Genomic DNA, 27,087 nt, shown 5'->3' on the forward strand with positions numbered 1-27,087 from the left:
TGTGATTTTTTCGTGTCAAGCGTGAATATTATGATAGTACATCACATTTTCAAGATATGTGTGGAATGGCAGTCTACAAGGTCCCGACAAAAAAGGCCTTGGCAATACATTGAAAACCCCTATTATCAATGCTGCGGCCCGCGGCGTCATGAAAACCTAGGAAATTGGCCCGCGAGCACATTTGAGATTGGGACTCCTGATTTAAAGCAACTCAAGTGTTCAAATTGCATTATGTGTAAGTTCTGGTTATTACTATAATAACAATCGTTTGATAGTATTCAGTGACATTCAGTGAAATTGTCATAGACCACTGGATGAAATAGCTACTGTATCATTTTCTATAATTACGCCAATTTGTAATGAAATCATACATTTTGTGTTCGTCGTGACGAAGGAACCGTGAAATTTTGAAATAAGCCGACTTACATACGACCGGCAGGGTAACCGAAGAATCCACGCTCCCTAATAAACAGCACACCTTTGATTAGATTGTCAAAGCGTGTATTCGCCTCAAAGAAAGGAGTGTAAAATAGAACGAACTGAAAATACATTTAAGACTATATTCGGAAGGTTAGTCGGCTATCGAGGCTTTACCTCTAGACTAGCGCAATTTTCAATCGCGACAGCTTGGCCAAAAGGATCAATTGAGCTGTTTCATATCGCATCAACTCATCCAATAAGTTCGCTCGTTCCCGATGCCGCGATCCCATTTCAGCAAGTCTGAGCTCGGTACTGACTACCGACTCTTCCATCCGCATCGCTAATTCTGCAATTCTAGCTACTTTCGTGGATGTCTTTTCATGGCGAATAGGCGTGCTGGATCCGATCGCCGTCATACGTTGTAATTCTGTGAAGAACGAAATAAATACAGTAGGTTAACTAATCGCACATTCAGTTAAATGGGCGTAGCAGCTCCACTTTTTAGGGAATAAACTGTCGGCAGTGATATAGGATGTGTTTGTTCGTATAATATCGGCGCAGGGCAACAGTGTCATACTAAGTTAACCTAGGTATCGGATCTTGACATTCGAGATCGCATAACTGCTTAATATTCTACAGCGAAAGGGTTCCGAGTCAATTTACCCGAAAGCAGCTGCGGGTTACAATTGAATGTGATATAGTGTGGAGCAGTGGTTCTCAGCCGGGGGTCCGCGAAGTATTTTCAGGGGGTCCGCGAAACCTCTAAAGTTGTAAAATGATTTATAACCGAATTTGTATATTTTGTAATTAGAGAAAGCATGAGACTGTTTCGCTTCGTAATTGCTAAAACCTTTGGGACTCACATCATAAAAATTGTCGTCCGAGATGAAATATCCGACTGTGCAAACTCAGTTTAATTGTTACATTGCCAATAGCCTGCCAATGCAAACATATTCATTATTAGAGATGTTTTGTTGGGGTTTGTGGAGAAATGAAATGTTGGAGATAGCAAGGTCAAACAGGGTGACTTCGAAATGTTTACAAAACATTTTGAATTTGGAGTTGTCAGTCTCGGCAAATTAGGAAACAGTGGTTTGAAATAGAAATTCCCGAATTTTGTTCTAATCTGTGTCAATGAAGGAATTGAAAACTCGCTGCAAAAATTAATTTTCTCCTGTAATATAACGACTAGATATCTTCAAAATGATATGCTAGATAGAAATGACTAGGCTGGACGTGATATGTTCATTAAAAACTCACACCAAAAGCTATCGTCGGAAGCGTTACGCGTTAATATTACATTCGCCACCACCTATCTTCGTGGAAATGGATTTTCGGCACTCGTTCATATCAAATCGAAGACGTGTATTTCCAGCTGAACAATTCCCTTTGAAATAATAAAAGTCTACTCAATTTCTACACATAGCGTGGTGTTATTTTCAAGAAAAGTCATTTTGTGGCTGTTTATTACTAGCCCTTAATTCATATATGCACAAGACAGATTACGATTGCTCAATAATTCAGCTCATTTTGAACGATAACTTGAGGGGATCCGCGGAGGTCTGTGACAGTCCAAAAAGGGTCCGCGAAGACAAAAAGGTTGAGAACCACTGGTGTGGGGAGTTGCCTGCATTTGTCGGACCCTAACGGCTGGTATGTTGACTCCAATTTATCATTGGTTTCAGTGAATTTGAAGAATTTGTTTGATCTGCTTCACAGCCAGTTTAATCGTGATTGGTGATTGGATTCTGAACCTTTAATAACCTGGGGAGCCCGACATGCAAGTCATCGGAAAATCTCTACATTTTTGCTGAGTCACGAAAACGAAAATCTAGCACAGGGCTATTCCACTAGGCTATTTGTAGCAACGATCCAGTGACAATAGTTTGAAATTTGCTTATGCGCGCTAAAACTCCCATAGAATAATTTACAGTCGTACAAATGTAATGGGGTATAATTATATGCAAAATCCGGTGAAGAGGTAGCCTATCACAAAAGGCTGTAAGCAAAATATATTTAGTCAAGGTTAGTAGGCACATTAAAATTTAATAAAATTCCTCGATGGTCGTGGTGTTCGATGGCTGTGGACAAGGCTGAAGTACTCGCAGTTGTGAGTAGGCCTGTATCGAAACATATTGAAAAGGAAAATACTGCACTTTCTTGATGCAGTCAATGGTGGTTAAGCCAAGGCGTGTTATCACGAATCATATGTTTGGTTCGAGTGTGTGTCTTCAGCTACAGCGGAACTCCTGAGACTGGTTCATAGAACCCTGGTTGAGAGCCACAGATTTAACGGAATAATCATGTCATTTCAGTTCTTTTCAACCTGTGTGACGGTTCGCACTTATTGTGCGAATGGACAAAATTTCAGGGCGAATGACAAGCGTAGTGCGAATGAAAATCCCGGATGAGTGCGAATGAAAATTGTCCATATTTCTCACTTTTCTGACGTGGATCTGGATAATTCAATTAACTCAATAGGATATCTGGTACAGTGAGTCCGTAACTTTTGTCGTTTCGAACAATTCTAAAAAACTGTCGGTAGCGGTGAAAGTCTCCAATTGTGATAAACCTAATACCCCGAAATATAATTATGCTGATGTATTTTGATTTAAAACAGTCTTCAGCGTGTCAAAATAACAAGTAGATTGAATTTCTGAACTTTATGGTACGACTGAGCCGATTTTTTATCCAGCCCATACAGCGAAAATATGAGATTTCAGTCAAAATAGCCCCATGGATTTTCTCCAAAAATAGAGCCAATTTGAAAAAAACTAAGGTCATATTCGGAATCAGTGTCCTCCAGAACCCCCAAAACCACTCTTACGTTGTCTGCCTAAAAATATGTGTTGAGAAGTGTAGTAAGTGAATGAAACCTAAGCATTATTCATAAATAACCGTCATCAATTACTCGGATTGTGTGAGTTTGTATAACGATGCATCACTGTTTTAAGGCCCACCGTTACCTCCAATCGCCTAATATATCTCAGTTCGGTGTCAAACATATTTTCGAATTTTGTCAGAAAATGAATCAAAGGCGCTGGTCGCAAGATTGATGCTACGATTCAAGTGCGGTTTCACTTATTTGTGCGTTCTAAATGCGAACACAGTAACATCGCGATGACGTAACATGTCGATTTAGTGGAAAAGGGATATGGTTACGAGTGAATATTGTTCTTGTGTTCGCCCTTTAAGATTCGATGGGAATCACTGCACGATACTCCCGGAAAAAAAGCAACGAACACCTTGAGAACAACGGCAGTGCGATATCTTTGATTTTTCTACCGCAGTGATTTCAGTACTTGTTTAATCAATACGATACTCTGAATGTAAATTAATGAAGCTCTGTACCTCCAAGATGCTCTTCGAATAAAAAGTGATAAGCTTCTTCGTTTTCTTTTTGTGTAATAAATTCCGACTGGCTGGTGCGAATGAAATTTAAAATAAAAGTGGGAATGGAGCTCATAAAGGTTGATAAGCACTGATCAAGTCGATGGTGCCCTGTCCAAATATCGATAGTACATTATACCGTTATCGCAGCTTCACATTTAGACGGATATTGATCGGCACACATATAGCCTATTTTATTACGATAATGAAATTGAAACTCACCACTGACTGATGTGTAACCGAAATTCGGATCGTCGGCAAATGCATTCCTGAAATCAAAATGCACCATTAGTAAATGTACAATAATGATACATCTTCTATTAGACTCCTGAAACCTAAGTTCGCTTCGTCAAAACCGATAATAATCGATCCACTTTAGTGATCACGAATAATACCGATATTTAGTGACATTTGTAATAATACCTTCGAAACGTGTACATAAAGCAAACCTTGCATGTCGGAATACCTACGTGCGAAATTGCATGTGTCGAAATACCACAGAATAACTCGAGAACCTTGTTAAATTGGATTTCAAAGTAATAAAAAAACCTCTTGGTTTCATCGCACGTCGTGTTATACACGCCTCAATGGCAAGTAATCAATATTATAACAAACCTTTCAGCTTCAGAGCTGTGCTCAATCGCCTTGTCTAAATCCACCTTGCTGCTAGTATCTTCATCGAGACTGTAGGTGGATATCGAATACTCATCCAAGCTGTAGTTGGACAGCGAATGCTCGTCCAAACTGTAGTTGGATAGCGATTCCTTGGGTGTTGTCGCTATAATTCAGAATTATTAGGAATGGATGGTTACGCATTGACAAGTTTCGTAGATGCCAAATTGTCAGTACCGACACTCTGTAGATCAGGGTTCACCCACCCAAAGCGGGTCAAAGGCACTTTTAAGAATTCGTAGAGGCCACAGGCCGCAAGAGTGCAATATCAGAACAAAAGAGGCCACACAGTTTAGCTACCACGTTTTTAAAACTTTAAACACTGTGCTAACATGGGCGATGGGCATAGTTACCAGAGAAGGATTAATATTTGATTAAAGAAGTACAAATACAACACGAAACATCATCGTCATAAATGAGCTGCGCACTATACCTGACCAGGACCACGCTTGTCAACGACCAAGGAATCGATATTTGGGCTAGTGACAAGCTAAAAAAAAACTATATCTCCTCCGAAAGCTTGGTTTTGTGAGGAAGCCCTCTAAGTCGCTTTCAAAGTCTTGGCAGTGTATGGGCCACTGCACGTCAAGGCAATAAGCCCAAATGCCCATTCATATCAGTTGATTCTCCCTCGATGGAATGCTGTTGCCGCCGCCAAAGCCGCTTCAGTTAGTGAGGAATAGTGGTGTTGGTCGCACGCGAATAGCTTATTTTGAAACAGCGACAACAACAGTGGCTAGATAGCGTATATGTTTCACAGCTGCGACAAAAATGGGCAGAAATGGGCACAAATGGTTCAAATCCGGCTGAGTTCGACTCCAGAATTCCTACCTATATGTCGGAGGTTTATTCAGGCTCCTCCTCGCCACGAGATCCGTATAAGCGGTGTCTTAAAAAAGCCTAGAAGTAGGCCGCGCTTCTAGTCGGTAAATACGGAATACGGGTATTCATGGTGTTTGTCGACTACTATGTTCATTTACGCCAGACCGATATTCTACTTATTTTCCGTAACTGCCGAAGTTATAGCACGGCCCATGGCACGGCACGGCTTTTGTAAGACACCACTGACGCGGATGAGGTGGCGAGCCTAGGTAATCCTCCAACACTTGGGTATCGTACTACGGAAGTCGACCTCGGTCGGACTCGAACCCGCACCCATTGGTGTTGCAGCCGCGGATTATACTACTGCGCTATCTCGCCACTAGATATAACATGAATACGGAAGCACAATAATGAATATCCGTGTGATGTAAAATCACCCATTTCAAAATGCTTTATAGCCTTCTTCTAACACAGTGATTCTCAACCTGTGTGCCATTTATGTCTCGCAAGTGTGCCGCGAGAGATTTCTTCGAAATTTTGACATTATGCGCAAAATAATTCTAGTCTATGGCAAACGATCAATATAATAATCTAAAACAAGCTCGATGTGAAGTTTGTACGTATATGATAAATCAAAATTGCTGCTAATTCGCTTTAACAGACATATCGCGCGTCTTGAAAGCTGAATTCAGTTTTGTACAATACGTTGATTGATAACAGAGAAGAGCAGACACGACGGCGCCTGTGTGAAAATGCAGTTTTCAAGTCCTCATTGTCTTTTTAATCACCGGCGTGAAATGAACTGCTTTGGAAGACTGGGAAGTGATGTTCGCGTTTGCAAATTCGAATTACAAAAATGCCCATCCACATTGTGACGTGACTGTTAGGTAGCACGCCGGCACTACCTTTAAATGTAGGCTCGCAGCGCAACGTCATGTTACAGGCGACGAATTTGAGAATTGAGAAGTAAAATTGATCATATTATACCAGTTGACAAATTTTCCCGCCCGCCGGTTTCTTGGAACTATAATTGAACTTGAACTGCGGGTGGCCTCCAGTAGAAACTCAATCATCTAATCCCCGCATCCACTGTGTGATCGGGATTTTAGGTTTTATTATTATTATATTATTTTACTTGCTGTTAGCCGTAAGTAGTCTTAGCCAGAGGAAAATATCCGCCGTTTCCACCTCGCATTTCCGACTTGTACATTGCAGCTCCATACGTACCTCTGCGTCTCATTAGAGTCGGATGATATCCTGTAAGTAGCCTACGTATATTTCGATCATAATGAATATATTTATGTGCGAATAACAAAACGAATATAACTAAACTTTCACTAATTCTACAATTTTCCAAATATTATGTGGCCTCAAACGGCTCCTGTGGCCACTGTGCTAGTGTGCCGCGAGCTATTTTTCATTTTCAAAGGGTGCCGATAGGTGAAATGGTTTGAGAACCACTGCTACAATCTCAAATCAGATCGCGGCCGCAAAATATGACCTAGCGGGCCGCGCGTCGTTGACCCTTGGCGTAAATGTAGGGATATGTGGTAATGATAATCTTAATAACTGCTACAGTCTGCGTATAGATTCATATACATATCCCAATATCGGGGTGTGCACGCTGTCCACTTCTTTGTGAACAAATACGTCCATCTTAGTATTGCAAATATCCTCCCAACATAGCATCGGTGAAATCTACGATTACCTTCGTCACACAAGTCCATTCGCGTGCTCTCCAGTCCAAACAGGCTACGACAGCATTGAACATGTTTATCCATGGTATGATCCAAAAGTCCTAATTATTCCAGCACCTTTATAATATACAAATAAAACGATAGAAAAGTTTATCTAGGAAATATTTCAATCCTCATACAAATTGACTCAGCAAACCGGCCGACGACGACTGTCGTATATCTGTCTAAAGCGGGTCTTGCATACGGATCAGGGATAACTAATTTGATACACCTACCTGGCTCAATATATCACAACCGCCAACTGAAAGCAAGGTCTTAAGAACGTAGGCCTATACCTGAGTATTTACCGTATAGGCCTACCAGCAACCGCCTACTCCTGACCACGGAAGCGATAATACATAATAGCCCAGAGACGATTTATCTGATATGTTAATTGCTAAATGCTCACTAGCCCATTGTCTACGAAGCGGGATGTCTGGAGCCGCAGGGAATAAAGCTGCATTGAAGGAAATATATAATCGATATTAATAACTAATATATCACGACCCAGGCAGTTGCTTTATTAACAGTATACTATACGCAGCATATAGTGTAGATTCCATCACCGCAGGCGGAAAGATAATAATTAGGACAAGTTTTCGTTGCAGTTAAATCCGTGGAAAGTTGCATTTATTTTTGACAAAAGTTGCAGTAAAAAGTTGCATTTATTTCTAAAAAAAAGTCAACCTCCCAGTTCCACTCCTGATTGCCTAAAAAAAGGTCAACTTTCCGGCTCAGCTCCCGTAATACCCGTGAGAGCGTGCTGATTTACGGCATTGCAGTCGAATTTGGCCGTTAATTTCGCCATAATCGAAAATACTTTCATGAAAATCGAAAAAGTTGCAAAATGTTGCAAGAAGTTGCATGAAAGAAATTGGACAAAAGTTGCAAAAAGTTGCACTATAAGATTCCTTCAAACAGCTTAAAACAGCATTCTACATATCTGCCGAGTATTTAGGAAGCTGCTGGACGCTGTGAAAAAAAGTTGCAAAAACTTGCCCTAATAATAATCCAAGAGTGACAGGCTTCACAATATATGCAAATGTTGAAAGCGGTAACCCGCAGGTATGACAATGGAATGCTCGTACTGCGATCATTTACTTCATTGTTCAAGATATCACGGGTGGAGAATTTGAGTTGAGCATTATTCAATGGATATCTGAACTGACGGATTGATACACAGCGTGCAAGTGGATTCGATCCTACGATACCGCTCTTGTGACACGATGGAGCCTGGATTACTTTTCAATTCAAACTTATCTATTTCATTGGATTTATTATTGCGTAGCTTGGCGAAAAGTGCATCTGTCGTAAACAAGAAATTCACTACGTATTAATGACTTTTTCTTTCTTTTCCGGTCGGCAATGTCTGGTTCCGGCCCGCAAGTTGTTTTCGTCCTGTTTACGTCATAAATATTCGCAGCGCTGTTAGTTTATTCCAGGGCACCCCGAAGCTTTCTCATTGGGGCTATTTCTTGCTGCTAACGTTTATCACGGCACCGCACGCATAATCTGATAAGCAGGGAGGATTGAAAAACACGTCACAACTCGAATGCTTCGCGTAAAAACATCCTTTCAACTTTTAACATCGTTTTTCTCAATTTCAGTGTACAAGTTGGAATCAGCCATTACCGCTGCTTCAACATCAACTGCGATTTCGAAATATTTTGAGGTAGCTACTTCGAATTTAGTATTTTGGACGCACTTCTCCACCTAATTCTTTCTCACTGCAGCTACGTGAAATGATTTTGGAATATAATAATACGCTCAACATTCCATTATTTGATAACAACGGAGGAAAGAGTAAACAGTCAACTTGTAATGGGTTGGCTTATATAGTTAGCCTATACCATTCCCTACTACGCCCAAGATATTTGTTCAATATACATGTAATGATTATGTTAGCCTACTACATCTGTACATTGTACATGTATAACGTACTTGCTTGCATATGCACGACGCCGTATACTCCATGTCAACTACGATGAACCAGCCAGAAACCAGAAACCGTCACTTTTAATAGAGCGGGATCTATGACCGAGATCTGTCATTGCATCGCATAGTATTATTATCGACCAGCGCGTGTGACTGTGTCGATCCATAAGTGGGCGCAAGCGACCCTGGGGACGTTTGCGATCTCGATGGGGCGCGATAGAGCTGCAAATTGGGCTCTTGGGGGCGCTGAAAGTAAGCGTGGGGGCTATGGACTATTGAAAACTGTTTGTGAAAATCGGTAAATTAATAGCGTACTCTCTCTCTTCTCTCTCTCTCTCTCTCTCTCTCTCTCTCTCTCTCTCTCTCTCTCTCTCTCTCTCTCTCTCTCTCTCTCTCTCTCTCTCTCTCTCTCTCTCTCTCTCTCTCTCTCTCTCTCTCTCTCTCTGTATGTGTGTGAACCAAAATCACATTTATGAATATTTTGTCACGTGATTCGCGATGGTGCAAGCATAGTGTCCTATATGGTGTGGACTGTGGACACAGCCAGACTGAACGGCTCACTGCATTTGGGTTACGTCATACTTTTCATTTGACCAAAGGCAAATTTACGGCCATTTTTAACCGGCTTGCTGAGCGCTAAATTAAACAAAATGGGTATCAATGGAAAGCTGCTGCTATACTGATTACGAAAATTTGAATTTTATTCTGTTCATGGTCCTGAAACCCTCCAAAACAGCCTTGAAATTTGCATTGTGATCGAGTTTTGGCATTGTAACTAGGCTTACCATATTTTGGAAATCTAAAAAGAGGACACTTTTTTAGAAATCTGAGACTTGCAAAAACCGGAGAAGATTTCTCAAAAACCGGTTACCACTTTGTGATCGGTTGACTAAAAAAAGGTCATCTTACCGCTCAGAGCTCAAAATACCGTTTTTCTCTTCGCATTGCTAGTTGGATGACTAAAAAAACGTATGGTAACCCTAATTGTAACGTAACAATTCTCTCTGGCAAAACGAGAGTGAAGCTGAGAAGAAAGAGCCAGACAGTACTGTTGCGTCACAAGGCCAAACTCGATCACAATGCAAATTTCGAGGCTGAATTTGGGGGTTCCAGGACCTTGAGCAGAATAAATTTTATATTTTCGTAATCAGTACAGGAGCAGCCTTCCATTGATACCTGTTTTATCGATTTTTGCACTCGGCAAGCCGGTCAAAAATGGCCGTTAAGTTGCCTTTGATCAACTGGAAAGTATGACGTAACACAAATGCAGTGAGCCGTTCAGTCTCTCTGTGTCCACACTATATATATAGGACATTATGGTGCAAGGTGCATTCAATCGAAAATCTTTACCAGCGCTCGATCCTCTGTTATGCAACATTGAGTTTCCAACTACTATACAAACAATCAATCAAACAATGAATAGACGAATTATTCAGTGACACTTATTGAGCACAGTTTGTGAGCACACATTCAAACGCATGTGCAGTACAACGAGGACGATGATGTTTTAAGCGCATATCGTACCAAAACGAAGTTAGATTATTCAGAAGAGAAATTACATTGTACAATTGCTTTCACTGATTGTATCTGTCCTAAAATTGGCACAAGATTAACTCTGACATACAGTAGGCCTACCGCCTATGTAACGTATATCGGGATGTCAATGTATTAGATCAACACAAACGTCTACGCGACAATGTAACGACTGTTTAATGAACCAGACAACTTTTGTCGGAAGTAGCAGGGTGCAGAGGACGTTGGATACCTGGTTGGCGACCAGCGGGCGTTGTGTAGTTTCTGTGCCCCCGAAATTCGTTACGCCACTCCAAAATTGGGAAGACCTCTTTCAAAAAATACCATATCACAATAAGACAGTTGCAACTTGACGCATGTACTGTACACTGTACAGTAGTTTACGGCCGTGTTAACGAACGTAACGAGTGAGTTTCGACTGCAGTGTACATATTTTTGAAGGCCTACGTGAGAGATAGCATGTAGTGGTGAGCGTCGGCGCCATCCAAGCCGGCTGCTCAGGTTCGATTCCGGCCGTCGGAGGTTATTCTGGGCTCCTCGTCTCCCGTGTCGTTGTTCTTACGGCGACAAAAAATCCCAGAAAAGGAGACCCGATAAGAGAAGAAAAAGAGCAACGAATAGCTTCTAAAAAGAACCGACGAAGAAAGAATAACATCGAAGAAGACTGTGACATCGGGCTCTAAGGTCGAGGTGGATGCCAGTTCAAGTGACCCCAACTGGTTGGTCGTTCGGCATAACCCTATCTGTTTATTACATAGTGCATTACATGTGTCTTGTATATAGTATTGTACATTGTGTGTGTGTAATTTTGTATTGGGCAGATGAAAATATACTCTGTCCATTGATTGATTGATTGATTTCACTAACCATCACAGTTTTGTATCCGTACCGTAAATTCAACTGACGAGATCCCCAAAGACTTTACTTACACGCCCGCCTCTCACAACCTCCACATATGATTGGATGGTAACATGGTATATGCCTATTTGTTTCATAGAAATCAGACAAATGGAACGACTTATTACACAGGTCCACAAAATGAAAAAAGTTCTTGGCAGAACATCTAAAAGTGTTTTCTGGGGTTTTTAAGGTTGATGATTACGAATATGACATTAGTTTTCCAGATTGACTCTAGTTTAGAAGATGCTTATTCCCCTATACTACAGCCTTCACAAGCCTAAATTATTGTATTTACCCCCAAATATGTCAATATTTCCCGCAGTAGGAAATAAATCGTAGCTTTATTGATTTTTATACTGCGCAGAACTAAAGAATAATTGACTATATATGAAAAACTCTCGTGTGGTCCTTGGGTATTCAATCAATCTGAACTTTACCGGGTCCGAGATCTTTGCTTGTCAAAAGAGCAGTCTGTTAAGCCCAAAAATCATACTCTTGCACGCAGGAAATATATTCTCTCCTGTACCAGCTAGTCAATCTACTAAGATGATATACGAGTATGGAGCTACATGTAAATATGTACTTGGAAAGCTATGGTTAACAATACAATACTCATATACGGCTATTCTCTGTTGAATTTTAAATCGTCAATTCTGAGCTGGGCGAAAAAGTTCGGCATACCAAGTAGGGATTATGTGAACGTTCGCGTTTTGTGTGTCAATCAGTGTTGGGAAGACTCGAGTCATGGCTTGACTCGAGTAAACATTTTCGTATGACTTGACTTGACTCGCTTCTCTTTGCAAAAAAATGACTTGGTTGACTCGTCTCGATGCTTCAGAAATGTGGATTGCCTCGTGGCTCGTGCTCGGAGCAAAATTCACGAGTCAATTTCAAGGTATCAAGTAAACGGAGTCAGACTCGAGTCAGTTGTTTCGTATGACTTGACTTGACTCGAGTCACTTTGCAAAGATGACTTTACTTGACATTTCAGAAATGTGGATTGACTCGTGACTCGAAGCAAAATTTACGAGTCAATTTCAAGTCATCAAATAATCGACTTGACTCGAGTCACCTCCAAAAATCGAGTGACTTGACTTGACCTGACTCGTCGAAATTTTTGGCGAGACGACGGAAGATATTGATTTTATGGGATTATTATATCATTTCATTGCCCATGTTGATGCATTTGGTGACGTTTAAAACGTCAATATGTACTTCAGCATAGTGGCATTATGTGACCCGAGTCGTCGCTAGGTATCGTGTACGTACAATAATATAGGTTATCACTTCACTGAAATGTAGGGTTGGAATTTGGAATTAGAAATATGACGTCACATGACGTCATTAGGTTCACGTTCGCGTTTACGCATAGAACCTTATAAAAAGCTTCATGCTCACACGGACCTGAACTTTTCACACTATCTCCAATCCCAAGTATCCTTGTTTTCATGTTTTTGTGACAGCAGGGTAATCATTCAGCACTAGCACAATTTTCACGAACCGGAAGTAGCCACTCTTAAAGTTCTAACAGTCAATGAGTATTTGGTTCCTTATCTGTACATCAAATCCTAATGAAGTAATCCGTCAATGCACTAAACGTAGAGGCGAATTGCTTCAATCACATCTATAGACAATTCAGTATTATTAATATATTTCCAGTTCATCGTGAGTGACCAAAACTTTACGTCTTCATGTGCCCCGACCAAGAAGAGGTTGACCTCGAACTGAATGTGTCTTATAGGCCTAAACTCGGTCGTTGCACATGCACACCGCTACGCTTGTTCATCCCAACGGTCGTCGCCCATGTTTTCTAGAAAAAAAAATATTCGGACAAATCTTATCATGAATTCAAAGCAAAGGTCGGCAGATTCTCATGATCAAGTCATATTCCTGCGAGTCTCGTTTATTGACTACAGTACCCAACACAGTGACCTTGGACATGTAAAAACTATCGCAGGATTTTTTTGCAATAAATTCAACAGATATTACATGTAGCCCACATATTAACAGACTCTGACACCGTGTCGACCCAAACTTATACCCTTTGCGGTTCATACTTTAATAACCCATTAACTGGTAAAAATTTGCGTTACAGTAACTTGCAAATGTGAGTCTGTAATGATGGTATTTACTATACTATCCTCGTGCCCCGCGCTAATCGAACAGTTACTACGAAAATATGATGATTGTTTAGCGATAAAACTCAGAAAGTCATGCAATTTGACGTCATTTTTCCAGACTGTCACAGGCTCAGACGGGCTGATATACTGCATGTCTGCCACTACTACATGGTGTGTGTAGCTGCAGCTTCCAAACCAGGCTTTTGGTTACGTAATACTTACAGGGCGAAAATATTAATTCGTTACGGCTTGTGAGAGCTACGATTCGTGATGCGTCGTAAGTTAAACAAGTTACAATTATGTCGCAACTACAAAAGTTACACTGCCCTTGAATTTCCTATTAGGTATATTTGAACTATTCCACGCCAGAAAAATTAACAATGATTCACGATTTTCATTCGCACCATTTGCACCACCTTCGTCATTCGAACTGCAACTATTTTTTCATTCGCACGAGTGCGAACCGTCACGCAGGTGGCACGGCACTGGTATAGGCTATAGTTCATTGAGCTGGTCTATTATGACAAAGTCACATCCAGCAATGAAGAAAAATGTGTGGAGAGTCATTTGCTTTTCCACTCCACTGACAGTGGTGACTTGTGAGCAAGTTTTTTCCTGCATGTTCTGCATGTGCATACTGAAGAACAAATTTCGTGACAGACTTTCCTTCATTGAAATCAAGGCAAATAGTCAAGCCATCCTTAATAAACCTAGCTGAGCTAATAGTGCATGGCGGTAAAGTGAGCCTCTCCTTTGAGAGAGTCATTCCCCGCTTCCTGGCAGGGTGTACGACCTGTATAAATATATTGTGTATTGGAATACCAGACTAACGACGTTAGTAATAGCCCGTTACTAAAAGGATCTGCTGCACCGCTATGCCGGAAACGGTGATTGGTGCCTTCTAGCCGCGCAGTTATAAAAAGTTTCACAAGGTTTGTAACAGGAGGTACTAGCAATATCGGGCATATTTAATAACACAGGCGGCTGCGATAAACTTACAGTTCGGACTTCTCGCTGGATTGCGGATCAGACAAATGGTAATTCCATTTAATATTAGGATCCATAACGGGCAATAACATTCGTATTGAAAGATTGCACGATCGGCAGCGAGAAAACCTTGGCCGAAAAGGACTGCCCTTACGCTGACCGAAAACTTCGTTATGTATATTGAAAATACATATAGGTATAATTGACCATAGGCGCCTAAATGACTGGCGCCGAATGTTCCTGTCTTGCAATCTGAACGTCACGAGACAAATAGGCTACCATCCCGCAGGGAAGAATTATATGCCAGTCAAATACTACCTATTTGAAATCGTGTGCATCTTTTAGTTTATTATGTTTGGGCGATTCTATATTTCTTGATATAGCAGACAGGGGGTCACGAAATAACAAATAACATCATGCAACGAAGTCGTACCAACGGGTCCGCCCGTCCGAATACGTTTAATTATTATTTACGGGCCCTACAGTTTCCAAGACACATCACTCAGCTCTACCGCTAAATCTGATTACGTGAGCAGAGAGGATAAGTAATTGATAGCAATATATATGCAATTCCCGATCTTATTGACCTATTTTATTTTGAATTATCGAAAATTTTCGCGCTCCACGCTGGCTCACTAAACGAAGATCCTGATTTCGTGGCAGAAGTGAACAACGGCACGGGGGTCGGTTTATCACCCTATTAGAGCTCAAGACTTAAGTCTTTTGGGGGGCCTGACGAAGTGCTGTTTCGTTCCTGCCAACGGGTATACGCCCGAAGATGTTTAATTATTATTGAGTGGTCCTACCTTTTCAAACAGAACTCACTCGGCTCAACCGATCAACCTGATTACGTGAGCAGAGAGAGGATAACAATTGATACCAATATATATGCTATTCCCGATTATATTGACCGATTCAATCATCAATTATAGAAAATTTTCGCGCTGCGCGCGACTAGTCGACAGAAGCTGCCTAAGACGGACACCCGATTTAGATATTTAGATGATAAATAGCGGTAAACAGCCATCTAGCCTGAGGGGGTCTGGGGGCTTCGAAGGTCTGTTTATCACCCTATAGGAGGGGGCACGAGAAACGTTGTTTTTTGGGGGGGCTGACGAAGTGCTGTTACGGCCCTGGGTATTGATAATTAATTTACGGATAGATGTGCAACAAGTGACTCACGATTGAATACGCCGAGATGCAAACTGCCTAGCCGGCAAAAAGCAGCTTAATTGGTAGTCCTATAGCTCGCGACCCAAGCGTCCGAATAATTTGATATGTCGGTGTTTATCGAAAGGAAGTGTCGCACTGATTCCAGAAATACGAATTGAAATCTCGCCAGGGCAATAAAATTACTCCGAAATACCCAGCAAATGTTGATTGTTCTAAACAATGGGGGCGCGGCAACACAATGGCCAATGGCGTCAAGCGAATGATCGGAACAATGCCAGTTTTCATATTTTGGTGACTATTTTGGGTTCCTTTCATTGCCTTGATATTCGTGCGGCCCCGGCCGTCCTCTGAAATTCTAAATTTGGCCCTGCCACCGAAAAAGGTTGGGAACCACTGGTCAAAACAGACAATGCACAATGCCATGTAGTGAACAGATAAGGAAGTCGAAACGATCGAGTACGGTCTCTCGACCTGGCATCCTCTCAGTATGGTATCCAGTTTACCAGTGTTTGATCTTTATCTTTCTTCATATACTTACTCGCGCTAGCCATTCTCTTCCTGCAATTCATCTTTGATCGGGTCTTTTGTAAGGACGCTGTGAGCACAGCGACGTAAGGCAAGAGGATCTCAGATAAACCTCCGACGCTTCTGAGCTCGCTACTGCCGAGAATCAAACCGAGGCCTCCCACGCCATTGACTCATCAACAGATATTAGCATTTGGTAAAGTGATAACTAAACGGAGGGTCGTCACCCGAGCAAATGTGCCGGGATGTCGAGGTTTGGCCAAAATGTTCTATATCTTTTTATATAGCCACTCCCATCAGAACCTATAGCGTTGAACAATGATATAATATCTTGATATCCTTTTATTGATTAATTTTTTAGTCATTATCTTGCCATATCTTGCACTCATGGTATAGTGGTTGTTTAGATAGTGTTCAGGGTTCAACATCTATGGTTATTTTACACCGGACCGATAATTCCTGAGATGCCAACTTATAGCACTGACCACTTTGCTCCAGACTTGTTGTAATATATCAGTTACGCAGAGGGATGGCGGGGAGGAGCTTACAACACTCAGCAAGGGATACGAAGCTGACCTACACCAAAATCGAACACGCGACTATATAGTGTTGCAGCGGTGGAACGTGCCACTACGCTAACCAACAAGCAGGATATTCGAAGTGTTTGGGTGCCTCGAACTATTTTCCATGATGATAGGGTTCCGCTAGGCCCAAAAGGTTGAGAACCACTGGTGTGTATAGTTATACAGAGATACACAGATTCGATACGCAGATACTGGTAATAGTTTTCTAATTCTACTATTTTCGAACCTAAACTCCATAAAATTAAAAAATGGATAGGTCGGCTATTGATGTATTACTACATAAGTTCATAGATCGACGTAGGTAAGGGGAGTTGAGGAAGCACAGCTGGATCATGTCCTTGTGACGTTTCGTAATTCTGAAGACCGCAATGAAACTGGAGCTGTTGCGATTTAATTTGTATGTTTCGACCAGCACTGGCAACTATCTGATAAAGAATTCAAGCTTAAATGTAGAATCATGCGTCAATGATAACACTTTACTTTAACAGGACAAATGAATCAAATTTCTTCATTTCATTGATGCAACAACGTCAGCGTGGGAGACGAACTATTCAAGTAAACACGATGATCAATTCATTACACAGAGCATATATATGCTTGATTGTAATACATGGAGTTGGTTCTGGGTCTCCAGGTGAGATGACTGTCTATTGACAATGGGCACCGGATGGGATAACGAGGTAGATTGTAGAGCAGTGGTTCTTAACCTTTAGCCTATTTACTCGCGGAACACTTACACTAATCGACAAGCCAAAAACTTTTACTACAAGACACGGCTAATACATTAATGAAGATTTCTGTTGCGGAAAATGAACGGCGCATCAACTGATTGCTGAAAGAACGACACCATTAATATATGATGCACACAAAACGAAAGCATCATAATGAATATTCATTGCAAATCTGCTGTTCCCTTTAAGATACCAGTTCCGGAATGCGAGGCTTTCACCTTGTAAAGTGACATCGTATTAGTCGATATGAAACTAGGGTAGCATTTAAAACAAACATATTTAAAACAAGGCCGTTGTTTGAAACATGTTTTTTTGAAGTCATGACGTCTCGAATATTCAACTGTGACGTCATAGTGGATTGACATTGACAATATTGAAAAATAGAGTAAATATCGCTACTTTGACGAAATATCTACGTTAGCTACTGTAACTGTTGAACCGACTATTTCGAAGGTTCCATATCGTATACGTCGGCTATATCGGGTGGTAATCGTCCGTAGGCCCATACAACATGTATTTACACAATTATGGCACAATTATACAACTTGAGAAAACACAATTATGTTTTTTGTAGAGGCCTTTGTTTAAAACTCATTTTTTAAACAACAATTTGTTTTAAATGCAACCCTAGTTGAAAAGCAACATCGTGACATCAATAATAGCAAATGAGCTTATAAATATTGCAGCGAGAATAGGCATTTCAGAACATCTGGATTTTGTTTTCGATCTCCGCCGTCTGCGTACGCCTGACACCAAAATGTGCACAAGCAATGATGAGTGAGATGTGTCTTGGCCTCCTGCGGAACGCCTGAGTCTGGATCGCGAAACCTCTGGTGTTCCATGGAACTCCGGTTAAGAATCGCTGCTGTACAATTTATAACCAATGTTCCCTCTAAGCTGCGCACGAGCGCAAATGCACAGTGCTGACACGGTCTCTGCGCACAGAAAATCAAAGTTGTGCACAAAAAACCTTTTCATTTAGTCGTTACTCACTGTTCTCCAAGGGTTTGCGCAGTGAGTTGGTGAGTGTGCGCAGACTCGTCGAAAATTAGAGGGAACATTGCTTATGACGGCCTCGCGCGTTTGCAAAAGGGGTCAGTTCCCAAGATATCTTCGGACTACTCACATATGTTTTCCAACCCACCCGCAACCTACTCAAGCGGTTTTGATTTTCGACTAATGCCACTTCTACTTGACAGTTGTTATTTGAATCCAAAACTGAAGTCCTGTCATACTCGCATGGAAATAGTTTTTCTGCTTCTATTTGAGCAGGATTATACGGCTTCACTTCTACTTCTAGGCTACTTACGACTGTTACGAAGTACGTACGACGACTACTTTGATCACCTCCACGAGTTATTTTGTCAGAATATAGAAATCTACCATTGAATAGTATATTCATATTGCAATCAACCCGTATATTTTCGGCTGGTCTCGTCAGGGGTAATCGTCAGCAACTAGTTGAGAATTAGAAAGAACATTGAATATTAACAATCTTATCACAAAATATGACATCACCAGCATGAAAGTTCGAATGAGAGAGCGTTCAATGTACTATTCTTAGGTGATCCACGAACTCCTTTTCTTGACAGAACTTTGGTTGGTGTATTTTGATAAAAGTCGACTCCAGGGCACACAAATGGAAATGTGAACGGCCCTTACCGACGACGCGAAATCTGTCGTCTCGATATTTATTCCCACAAATCGGATGATCCAACAGATATCTGCCGATGGCAGAATTTATGGCCTTTGATCGCTCGACATCACGCTTGTCAGCGAAAGGAGTTTGTGCAACGCCTAAACATCGTACATTGAAAGCTCTCTCATTCGAAACATAATTCTGCTGACGTCATAGTTTGTAATACGATTGTTGATATGCAATGTTCATTCCAATTCTCTACTAGTTGCTGACGGTTACCCCTGACGAGTGTCAGCCGAAAATATTCGGGTTCATTTCAACATGAATATAGTACTCAATTGTATATTAAAGTTCTGTACCTCCAAGAAGCTCTTCGGATATATACCATTACAACAAAATACAAATCTACGACTTCGCTCCTGTGGCGATCACACTCAATAAAAATAAATAGGCTATCTTCATTCTTCAATATCTACAACGAGTAACGAAAACCTTTCCTCGCTGAATTTCAGGAGGTTTCTGCGCTCGGCGGTACGTTAATGGCAAATGGATCCGAGTTGGGAATTGTGAGGTAGCGTGTAAAGACTATTTTCATTTTAGCATACGATAGCATACGTAAATACATGGATGCTTTTTCAGAATTCGGCATCAGCTCGAAAACATATAACAGACAGTCTGGCAAAAGTGACCGCACCTGGTATGTAATCCGACCAATTGATGTAAATGTTATATGTTTGACGGTTACATGCAACACAAATACATTTTACTCACTTCCTATAAATTCACACTGAATCTAAAATTGCTAGTTACGGTCTTGCAGAAACATGTTTGATTTGGACTGAAATCACGCGATATCAATGTATAATTTAAGTATTGATTATGGGCAGAGCTCGTGTAGCCATCTCATGTTGCGAGTCCCAATCCAATACTATAAGCTCATCGGTCTCTAAATCCATAATTTAAAATCGATTCTTAACAAACTAGTCACGTTACTCCATGTCTCGCTCTGAGTTGTCTAGCGCATCGACTCGGGTCATGGAGGGCATTGCTCAATATGGTATGCAGACTCTGACATGTTGACTGATAGTACCACATGATTTTACGACAAACAGTTTCCAGAGGGTTAAACAATGCTGAAGGGCAATAAATCGCCTTCTAACAGCACTAACTAACCAACCAACCAATTTCGCAACGGTCAGGGAGTTGTTAAAAATTAAATGACTTTAGACTTTCAATTTATAATTATATACTTTTGCATATATACCCGTTCTATAGAACCGCCTCACGAAATTGAGAGATGAGCGAACCGGTTAGCTTTACTGGTTATTATCGATCGATTTTTGTAACACAGCCTGCTGAAAAATATGAATTTTATGATAGATACAAACTGACGAAATATTTGATTTTTACCACTGCGTAGGCCTGGTTACTTTGTTATTGATTAAGTCATCATTACTTTGGCTAACAATCAATGAACTTTCAATCAGTCTTAGACGCGGGGATAGGCTAGAAAAGAAGATGTCACCTATGCAGTGAGAATGTCGCTTAAACCAAACCGAATGTTACGAGATTGATAACCAATCGAGCGTCAGTAGGATTTTACCATGTTCTGGCAATTTATCAAATTCTGATTCAAATTTCGAACTTTAGAACGGTCATGTACTTATTTGGGGTAAGTTTTAAATTTTAACGAACAGTACATGCACAGGGCAATTAGAAAAAAACTAACGATAAATCGAATTACCGCGCATCGTGGAACGTGATTATAATAGACCACCAATATCAAGATATGTATAGGCTAGCATTTTCAGTTTATATTTCTTATTCAGAGTTCTGTGATTTCATCTACGAGAGGAAATGTTTTTTTCTGCTTATGCACGAGGTGAAAACCCCCATCGGCGCACAATGTCGGGTGCATGAGGGTGTAAATAAACCGGACGCGGAAACGGCATGCACAGGATACGGCGGTCACCTTGGCAACATATACGACGAAGCCCACTATCAGAAAGTGGTAACCTTGATTCGTTCCAAAACTCCTATTGCGCATGACTACAACCACGTATGGACAGGAATGACTGTGGACACACAGGTATGCATTATAGGTAACGGATTAATGGCAGCTGCAGAAGATTATATCGCAGCAGGCCAGAGATTAATTTGATTTGGTTTGGAGAAAACCTAAATCGATGATTTCGGCCAAATTCGGATTTGAGAATTATATCTAAAATTTTGTTAGTAACTAGATAAGATATGCGTATTTTCAGAAATATTTATACATTAAGTGGTTTACATCGAATTGCTTAGTACGGGATCAATTTGCATATATGAATTATGAACTTGAAGCTTCGTCTCGGTTGACTTATCGAGTTATCATCCCTTAGGTGCTGACGCATATAGTCGAATTGACGAAAGCGGACTCTTTTATAAATAGGCACGGAGAATCAGACTATTCAACGGCCAATGGGCTCCATATCCAAAGTGGTTTCCGAATAGACCATTTACACCAGCTCGTATGGAAGTGGGGATTTATGTACAAAAAGACATCGCGTCACTGGTTGGTGGTATGTTCGATGAGAACAAAACTTGTAGAATTCTCGGTGGACTATGCGAAAAACTGCTTCCTGGCTGATCAACATCAATGCGGGCTGACTCTCAAATGGGAAGACTCTTGAGTGAACTCTTTGTTTGATGTCTGATTTAGATGCTGTTATGCCTAATTGTTTATGCTAATCGCATAGCGGGTCATTACATTGCTTTATCAACTTGTTTGCGGATTGCTTCAAGCAAGATGCAGATACCAGATTTTTCAGTTTGGACAAACTGATAGTAATGGCGATGATACAATGTGATTAGATGCTGTTCAAGAAGAGTCACGATGATATATAAGAGAAGAGAAGTTCTAACCTAGTTTAGTCACGAAAACGAAATAAGTTGGTTACAGATGCATCTAAACAAATAGTGTTGTAACAAACTTTGTTTTATGCAGCAGTGTTTTTTAAATGCCTTTTTGGAAAAAAATGTGTTTTTGTTTACAAATGTTGCATAATTACGTGATAATTGTGTAAACACTTTCGAAAAAACATAGGAACCTAGAGACGATATTCACTCGATAAAGTCGACTTATTATATGATATGGCAAGGTTGGAACCCTCGACATCGTCGTTGATTCAACAGTTATGGCACGTAGATAACGATCATCGGTACGGAATGGGTGTTCTGATGATGATGACCGCCGACCGCAAATGCTAACATAGTCCTTGTTGAAAATGTTTTTGATCCGTTTGTGACTGACAGGGATCGAAAGCCTTTTTCGTCAAAGGAGCCATGTTTACCCTATATTTTCGATTGTCAATGTCAATCCTCTGTGACGTCGCAATCTAAGACTCGCGACGTCGCGGTTAATTAAGCAAATACAAAACAATAAAAACATGTTTTAAACAAGGTATTGTTTTAAACATGCTTGTTTTAAATTTATTTTGATTTTATATGTAACCTTACCTACCATACTTGCACATTTCCATATTGCATACCGAAGTTATGTTCCATACGCTAACCTTTTTATTAGGTATACTGAGTGAACGTGAACCGATGGCGTCCCGTGACGTCATATTGCTAATTCCAACCCTACATTTCAGTGAAGTGATATATTAATGCATATTGTACACGATACCTATACCGACGACTCAGGCCACATTATTCCACAATGCTGAAGTATACTGTGCAGACTGTGCATGCAGATTTTTTAAACGTCACCTAATGCATCACCTGGCTCCGGTGAACCAATTGTTCCCTTTGTTGCATGCTGTTATTTCCTAACCTCCCATCAGGATTGTCGGTATATTGGAAGGATACCAGAAACAAATTATTGGTATAGTGCAGTGGTTCCCAACCTTTTTGTCTCCATTCCCCATTTCAGATTTATTCCGAGCGTTCATTCCCCACCAGGACCCTAAACGCGCGAAGCGCGAAAAATTTATATAATTCATGTTTGAATCGGCTGGTATGATCGGGAATTGCATATATTTTGCTATCAATTTTTTTATCCCCTCTCTGCTCACGTAATCAGATTTACCGGTAGAGCTGAGTGAGCAGTGTTGGAAAAGGTAGGACCCCTAAATATGAATTAAACATCTTCGGGCAGACCCGTTGATATATTGACTTCGTTACATGATGCTATTTCGTGACAAAGCGCAGTCGTGGCCGACGCAAAAGTCTCCATTTCTATAAATTCTACGTATTTTCGTAGGAAAGGGTACCCAATAATCAAAATATTAGGCAATATTGAATCGCGCGCCCAGCGCAAATAATGGAATAAGTGACATAAATTTCCAAAAAAATACTCAATAATTTATGTTAATTCACGAAATCATTTTGGGCCCCTTCGAGCTCGCCCCCCCCCCCTATTAGGGGGTTTGGGGTGCGGCAGCTACGGTCCTGTTCCCCACTACCCAACACTTTTGTCATCACAGAGCAGCTATTTGCTGGTTTGACTACATAAGACACACAGCCACACCACTACGCAAGACAATCCCCTATAACTGCAACGTAAAACGTATTGTGAACCGTTACCAGTAACGCTCAAAATTTCGCGAAAGCGTTATTTCACGTCAAACTAGTCGTGCTGGATGCGTTTGTGACGCCATCATTGACCATCCAGAGTTAAAAATGAGGTTTTGTGAACACCAAGCAATATATTTTTCGATACATACATTCCAGAGCAGTTAACTGGTAACGGTAATTGCGCTTGTGTCTCCGTGAATATGAAGACTGTCTTGTAGATATTTTTGACCAAACGCGTCTATTCCCCACCAGAAACTATTGAATTCCCCACCGGTGGGGAATTCCCCACCGTTTGGGAACCACTGGTATAGTGGGAAGATATTGGATTCGCCCAAACGTAGGCCTACCCGAAACAAATTTCCTTCGTGATGAGGAAAACACGATCACTAATTGGTATTTCTTTATGGGGCGCATCATTTTCCTCTGCTTTTCGCATCTGGACTGTGGGGCTCAGATTAAAAAGGACACTGCCATTAAATCGAAAATCAATTAGCAGTGAATCGATCGGAGCGCGAAAATAAATTTCAAGAATAGGTTAATTCAAACCTCTCATTAATGAGGGAGTCAATTCGTAAATTCAATTCGCATATTGACAGCCACCAAATCATCTTAATCGAATTAATTGTCGACGGCCGCATAATTTTCCTTCTACTGCCGCAGTATGGCCATTTGGCCACCCCTGATCTATGAAGAATCGATATTGGGGCTAGCTAGGCACAGTACTTGCTGGAAAACTATCTCCTCGTAAAGCTTGGTCTTTTGAGGGGCCCGAAATCGTTTTCAATGTGTCTCGATCTTGGCAGTGGTTGCACGTCAAGGCAATATGCTCATTCATATCAGCAAATTATAATTGTTGAGATATATTTTTCATCTGAACAAGTCACATACAATGTACAATGCAATAATAAGACACAATGCGATGTAATGAACAGATAGGAGGATGTCGAACCACTGGCGTAGCAGCATGTGTTGCCGCCCCTGGCTCTCGATTAAAATGCCGCCCCCCTAAGTATACCGCAGCAAATTTCGACATAGATTCCTGTTCAACCAATCTTGTCAATAAAAATAATTACAAATAATACGCCGCGTTTCAGCGACCGTCTCAACGTTAATAAGGCCAAAAATAATAAAGACAAGAAATTGCGAACGAATGTATTGTGCACATAGGGGAGGCGAGTGGCGCAGTGTGTAAATCAACTGCGCTGCGGCACCAATGGTGGTTAGTCCGAACCCATGTTCAAGCTAGTTTCTATGTGTCGAAGGTTTATCTGGGCTCTTCATCGCTGATCCCGCTGTACTAACAGTGTCTTGAAAAGACGCAGAAACACAATATGCCACGCTGCACAAAGTCGGCATGCGAGACCAGAAGTTGAATGCATGGGAGAGTGAAATGAAGAGTGAATAGTGAAATGAAAGTGAACGATCGCGAAGCGCTTGAAGACGCAAATATCAACGATACTTAAAAAGACATTGACACTGAACTGTATAATTTCCATGTCGTGATGCGCAAGGCCTAACAATCGTCATTGAAGTGCCTTGAATTCATAATAATAATAATGTTGTGCAAATAGAAAATCAATAGTCGAATTGAAACATAACATTTCGGGCTTTCGCCGAAACAAAATCAGCGATACTATCCTCAAATTCAAGTTTTTGAACATAGTCTCTTTCTATAGACAGATTGGATAGAGCTGATAGGCGATCATCATTCATTGCAGAACGTAAATACGACCTAATCAGTTTGAGCTTTGAGAAGCTCCTCTCACAGCTCGCAATTGAAACACCAATGGTCAGATAAAGTTTCAGACACGAGCATAAATACGGTGTCGAATCAAGTAGCTTTGCATTAACTAACCACTGTAAAACATCAAACGCTGTTGCACTATACGATCAAACGTGGTTTCACTGCTCCGCACCAACGTCTTAAATCTGTCAATTTCCGCAGCTAACTCCAAAAAGTCCACCTCGTCGTCATGGGTGCTTTTAAAAGCGCTGGTGAATAAATTGGGACTTTCGCTTTGCAGCAGCGCCTGGGGATTAAAAATCCAAACATATCATTTAAGTCAGGGGTCGCCAACTCAAAACGGGTCGCGGGCCGCATTTCAAATTTCGTACCGGCCGCGGGCCGCAAGAATTCAATATCGATATAAACTAGACAACCACGTTTTAAAAATCTCCGTCAGTACAACGCCGTGCTACATAACATAGGCGATGGGCATAGTGACCGCAAAAGAAGTAATATTTTATTAAAGGAATACAAAAAAAAAATCATCATCACCAATTCACTTTTATTTTGAACTCTGAGCTGTGCACGATACCTGGAAACGCTTTTCAGCGACTATAAGCAATCGATATTGGGACTGGACGAGATGCGTTACTAGTTGCAAAGACATCTCCGCGTAAAGCTCGATCTTGTGAGGAAGACAGTGCTTCTCAAACTTTTTTTAGACACGCCCCCCTTTATGATACTGACAAATTTCGCTCCCCCCTTATGGTCATATCACAAAATGCAACCAAAATGCTAGCAACCCCAACGGATAGTTTGATGGCATGGAAGGTTATGACTGATGATAAGAGAATTATATAATATCAATTCCGGACTATACCAAAATTACGAATTTGATGCAAATCGCGCCTAGTGCAAAAAAAATCTCAGTTGACCGCAGCTCCGCGTTCCCTTCAGATGCTTTCACGCTCCGACAAGAGGGGGGTGCCCCCAAGTCTGAGAACCACTGCGCGCTATGCAGTTTTCTAAGCGTCTCGGTCTTGGCAATGTTTAGGCCATAGCACGTCAAGGCAATATGCCCATCAGCCCATTCATATTAGCTGATTTTTCTCCCTCGATGGAATGCTGTTGCCATCGCAAAAGCCGTTTTAGCTAGTGACGAATAGTGATGCTGGGAACAGAAGAATAGCTTATTTCGAAACAACAACAACAATATGTTGAAACTGTAGTCAATTTCATCATTTCGAAATGGTTTTCCTAGCTTTCTTACAAAATCCCAAATCAAGTCGCGGGCCGCAAATTTTGACCTCGCGGGCCGCATGTGGCCCGCGTGTTGGTGACCCCTGATTTAAGTGGTGTATGCCGGTAAACCTAGTTTCAGCTTCAAGTTTAAATCTGCTTCTGTATTTCTGCTTGTCTTGCTTTTTTCTTCTTTCTAAAGAAAGCTCCACTCTCTTTGACACGTTTTATTTTCGAGTCTTAATTAACACTTGTATAAATTTAAGCACATTCTGTCAATCTGACAATTATTACCAACTTGAGCAATTCCTAGGATTGATAGTTTACCTTCACAGCTATCTCGGTCTGCTGTACCAAATCGTAACCCAGAGTATAGACCACTAACCTACGAATAG

General features: G+C 41.0%; 2 protein-coding genes across 2 annotated transcripts; one reads left to right on the forward strand and one right to left on the reverse strand.

Moving 5' to 3' along the window:
- Positions 1 to 237: 237 nt before the first annotated feature.
- On the reverse strand, positions 238 to 7,255 carry LOC145442402 (uncharacterized). The gene is made up of 4 exons (XM_080320306.1): positions 7,013 to 7,255; positions 4,426 to 4,588; positions 4,033 to 4,079; positions 238 to 847 (listed from the first exon to the last, which is right to left on the reverse strand). The coding sequence occupies exons 1-4, from the start codon at positions 7,083 to 7,085 to the stop codon at positions 597 to 599; spliced, it is 534 nt and encodes a 177-aa protein (XP_080176432.1). The 5' UTR covers positions 7,086 to 7,255; the 3' UTR covers positions 238 to 596.
- A 7,018-nt stretch (positions 7,256 to 14,273) lies between these two features.
- Positions 14,274 to 21,933, forward strand: LOC145443281 (uncharacterized). The gene is made up of 7 exons (XM_080321272.1): positions 14,274 to 14,460; positions 14,530 to 14,565; positions 17,286 to 17,431; positions 19,680 to 19,738; positions 19,807 to 19,864; positions 20,997 to 21,256; positions 21,599 to 21,933. Exons 3-7 carry the CDS (start codon positions 17,317 to 17,319, stop codon positions 21,794 to 21,796), a joined length of 690 nt encoding a protein of 229 aa, XP_080177398.1. The 5' UTR covers positions 14,274 to 14,460; positions 14,530 to 14,565; positions 17,286 to 17,316; the 3' UTR covers positions 21,797 to 21,933.
- Positions 21,934 to 27,087: the final 5,154 nt, after the last annotated feature.

This window comes from Botryllus schlosseri, chromosome 7 (assembly GCF_051294905.1).
Source record: "Botryllus schlosseri isolate E-star chromosome 7, Bs_hap1, whole genome shotgun sequence".
NCBI classification, from domain to species: Eukaryota; Metazoa; Chordata; class Ascidiacea; order Stolidobranchia; family Styelidae; genus Botryllus; species Botryllus schlosseri.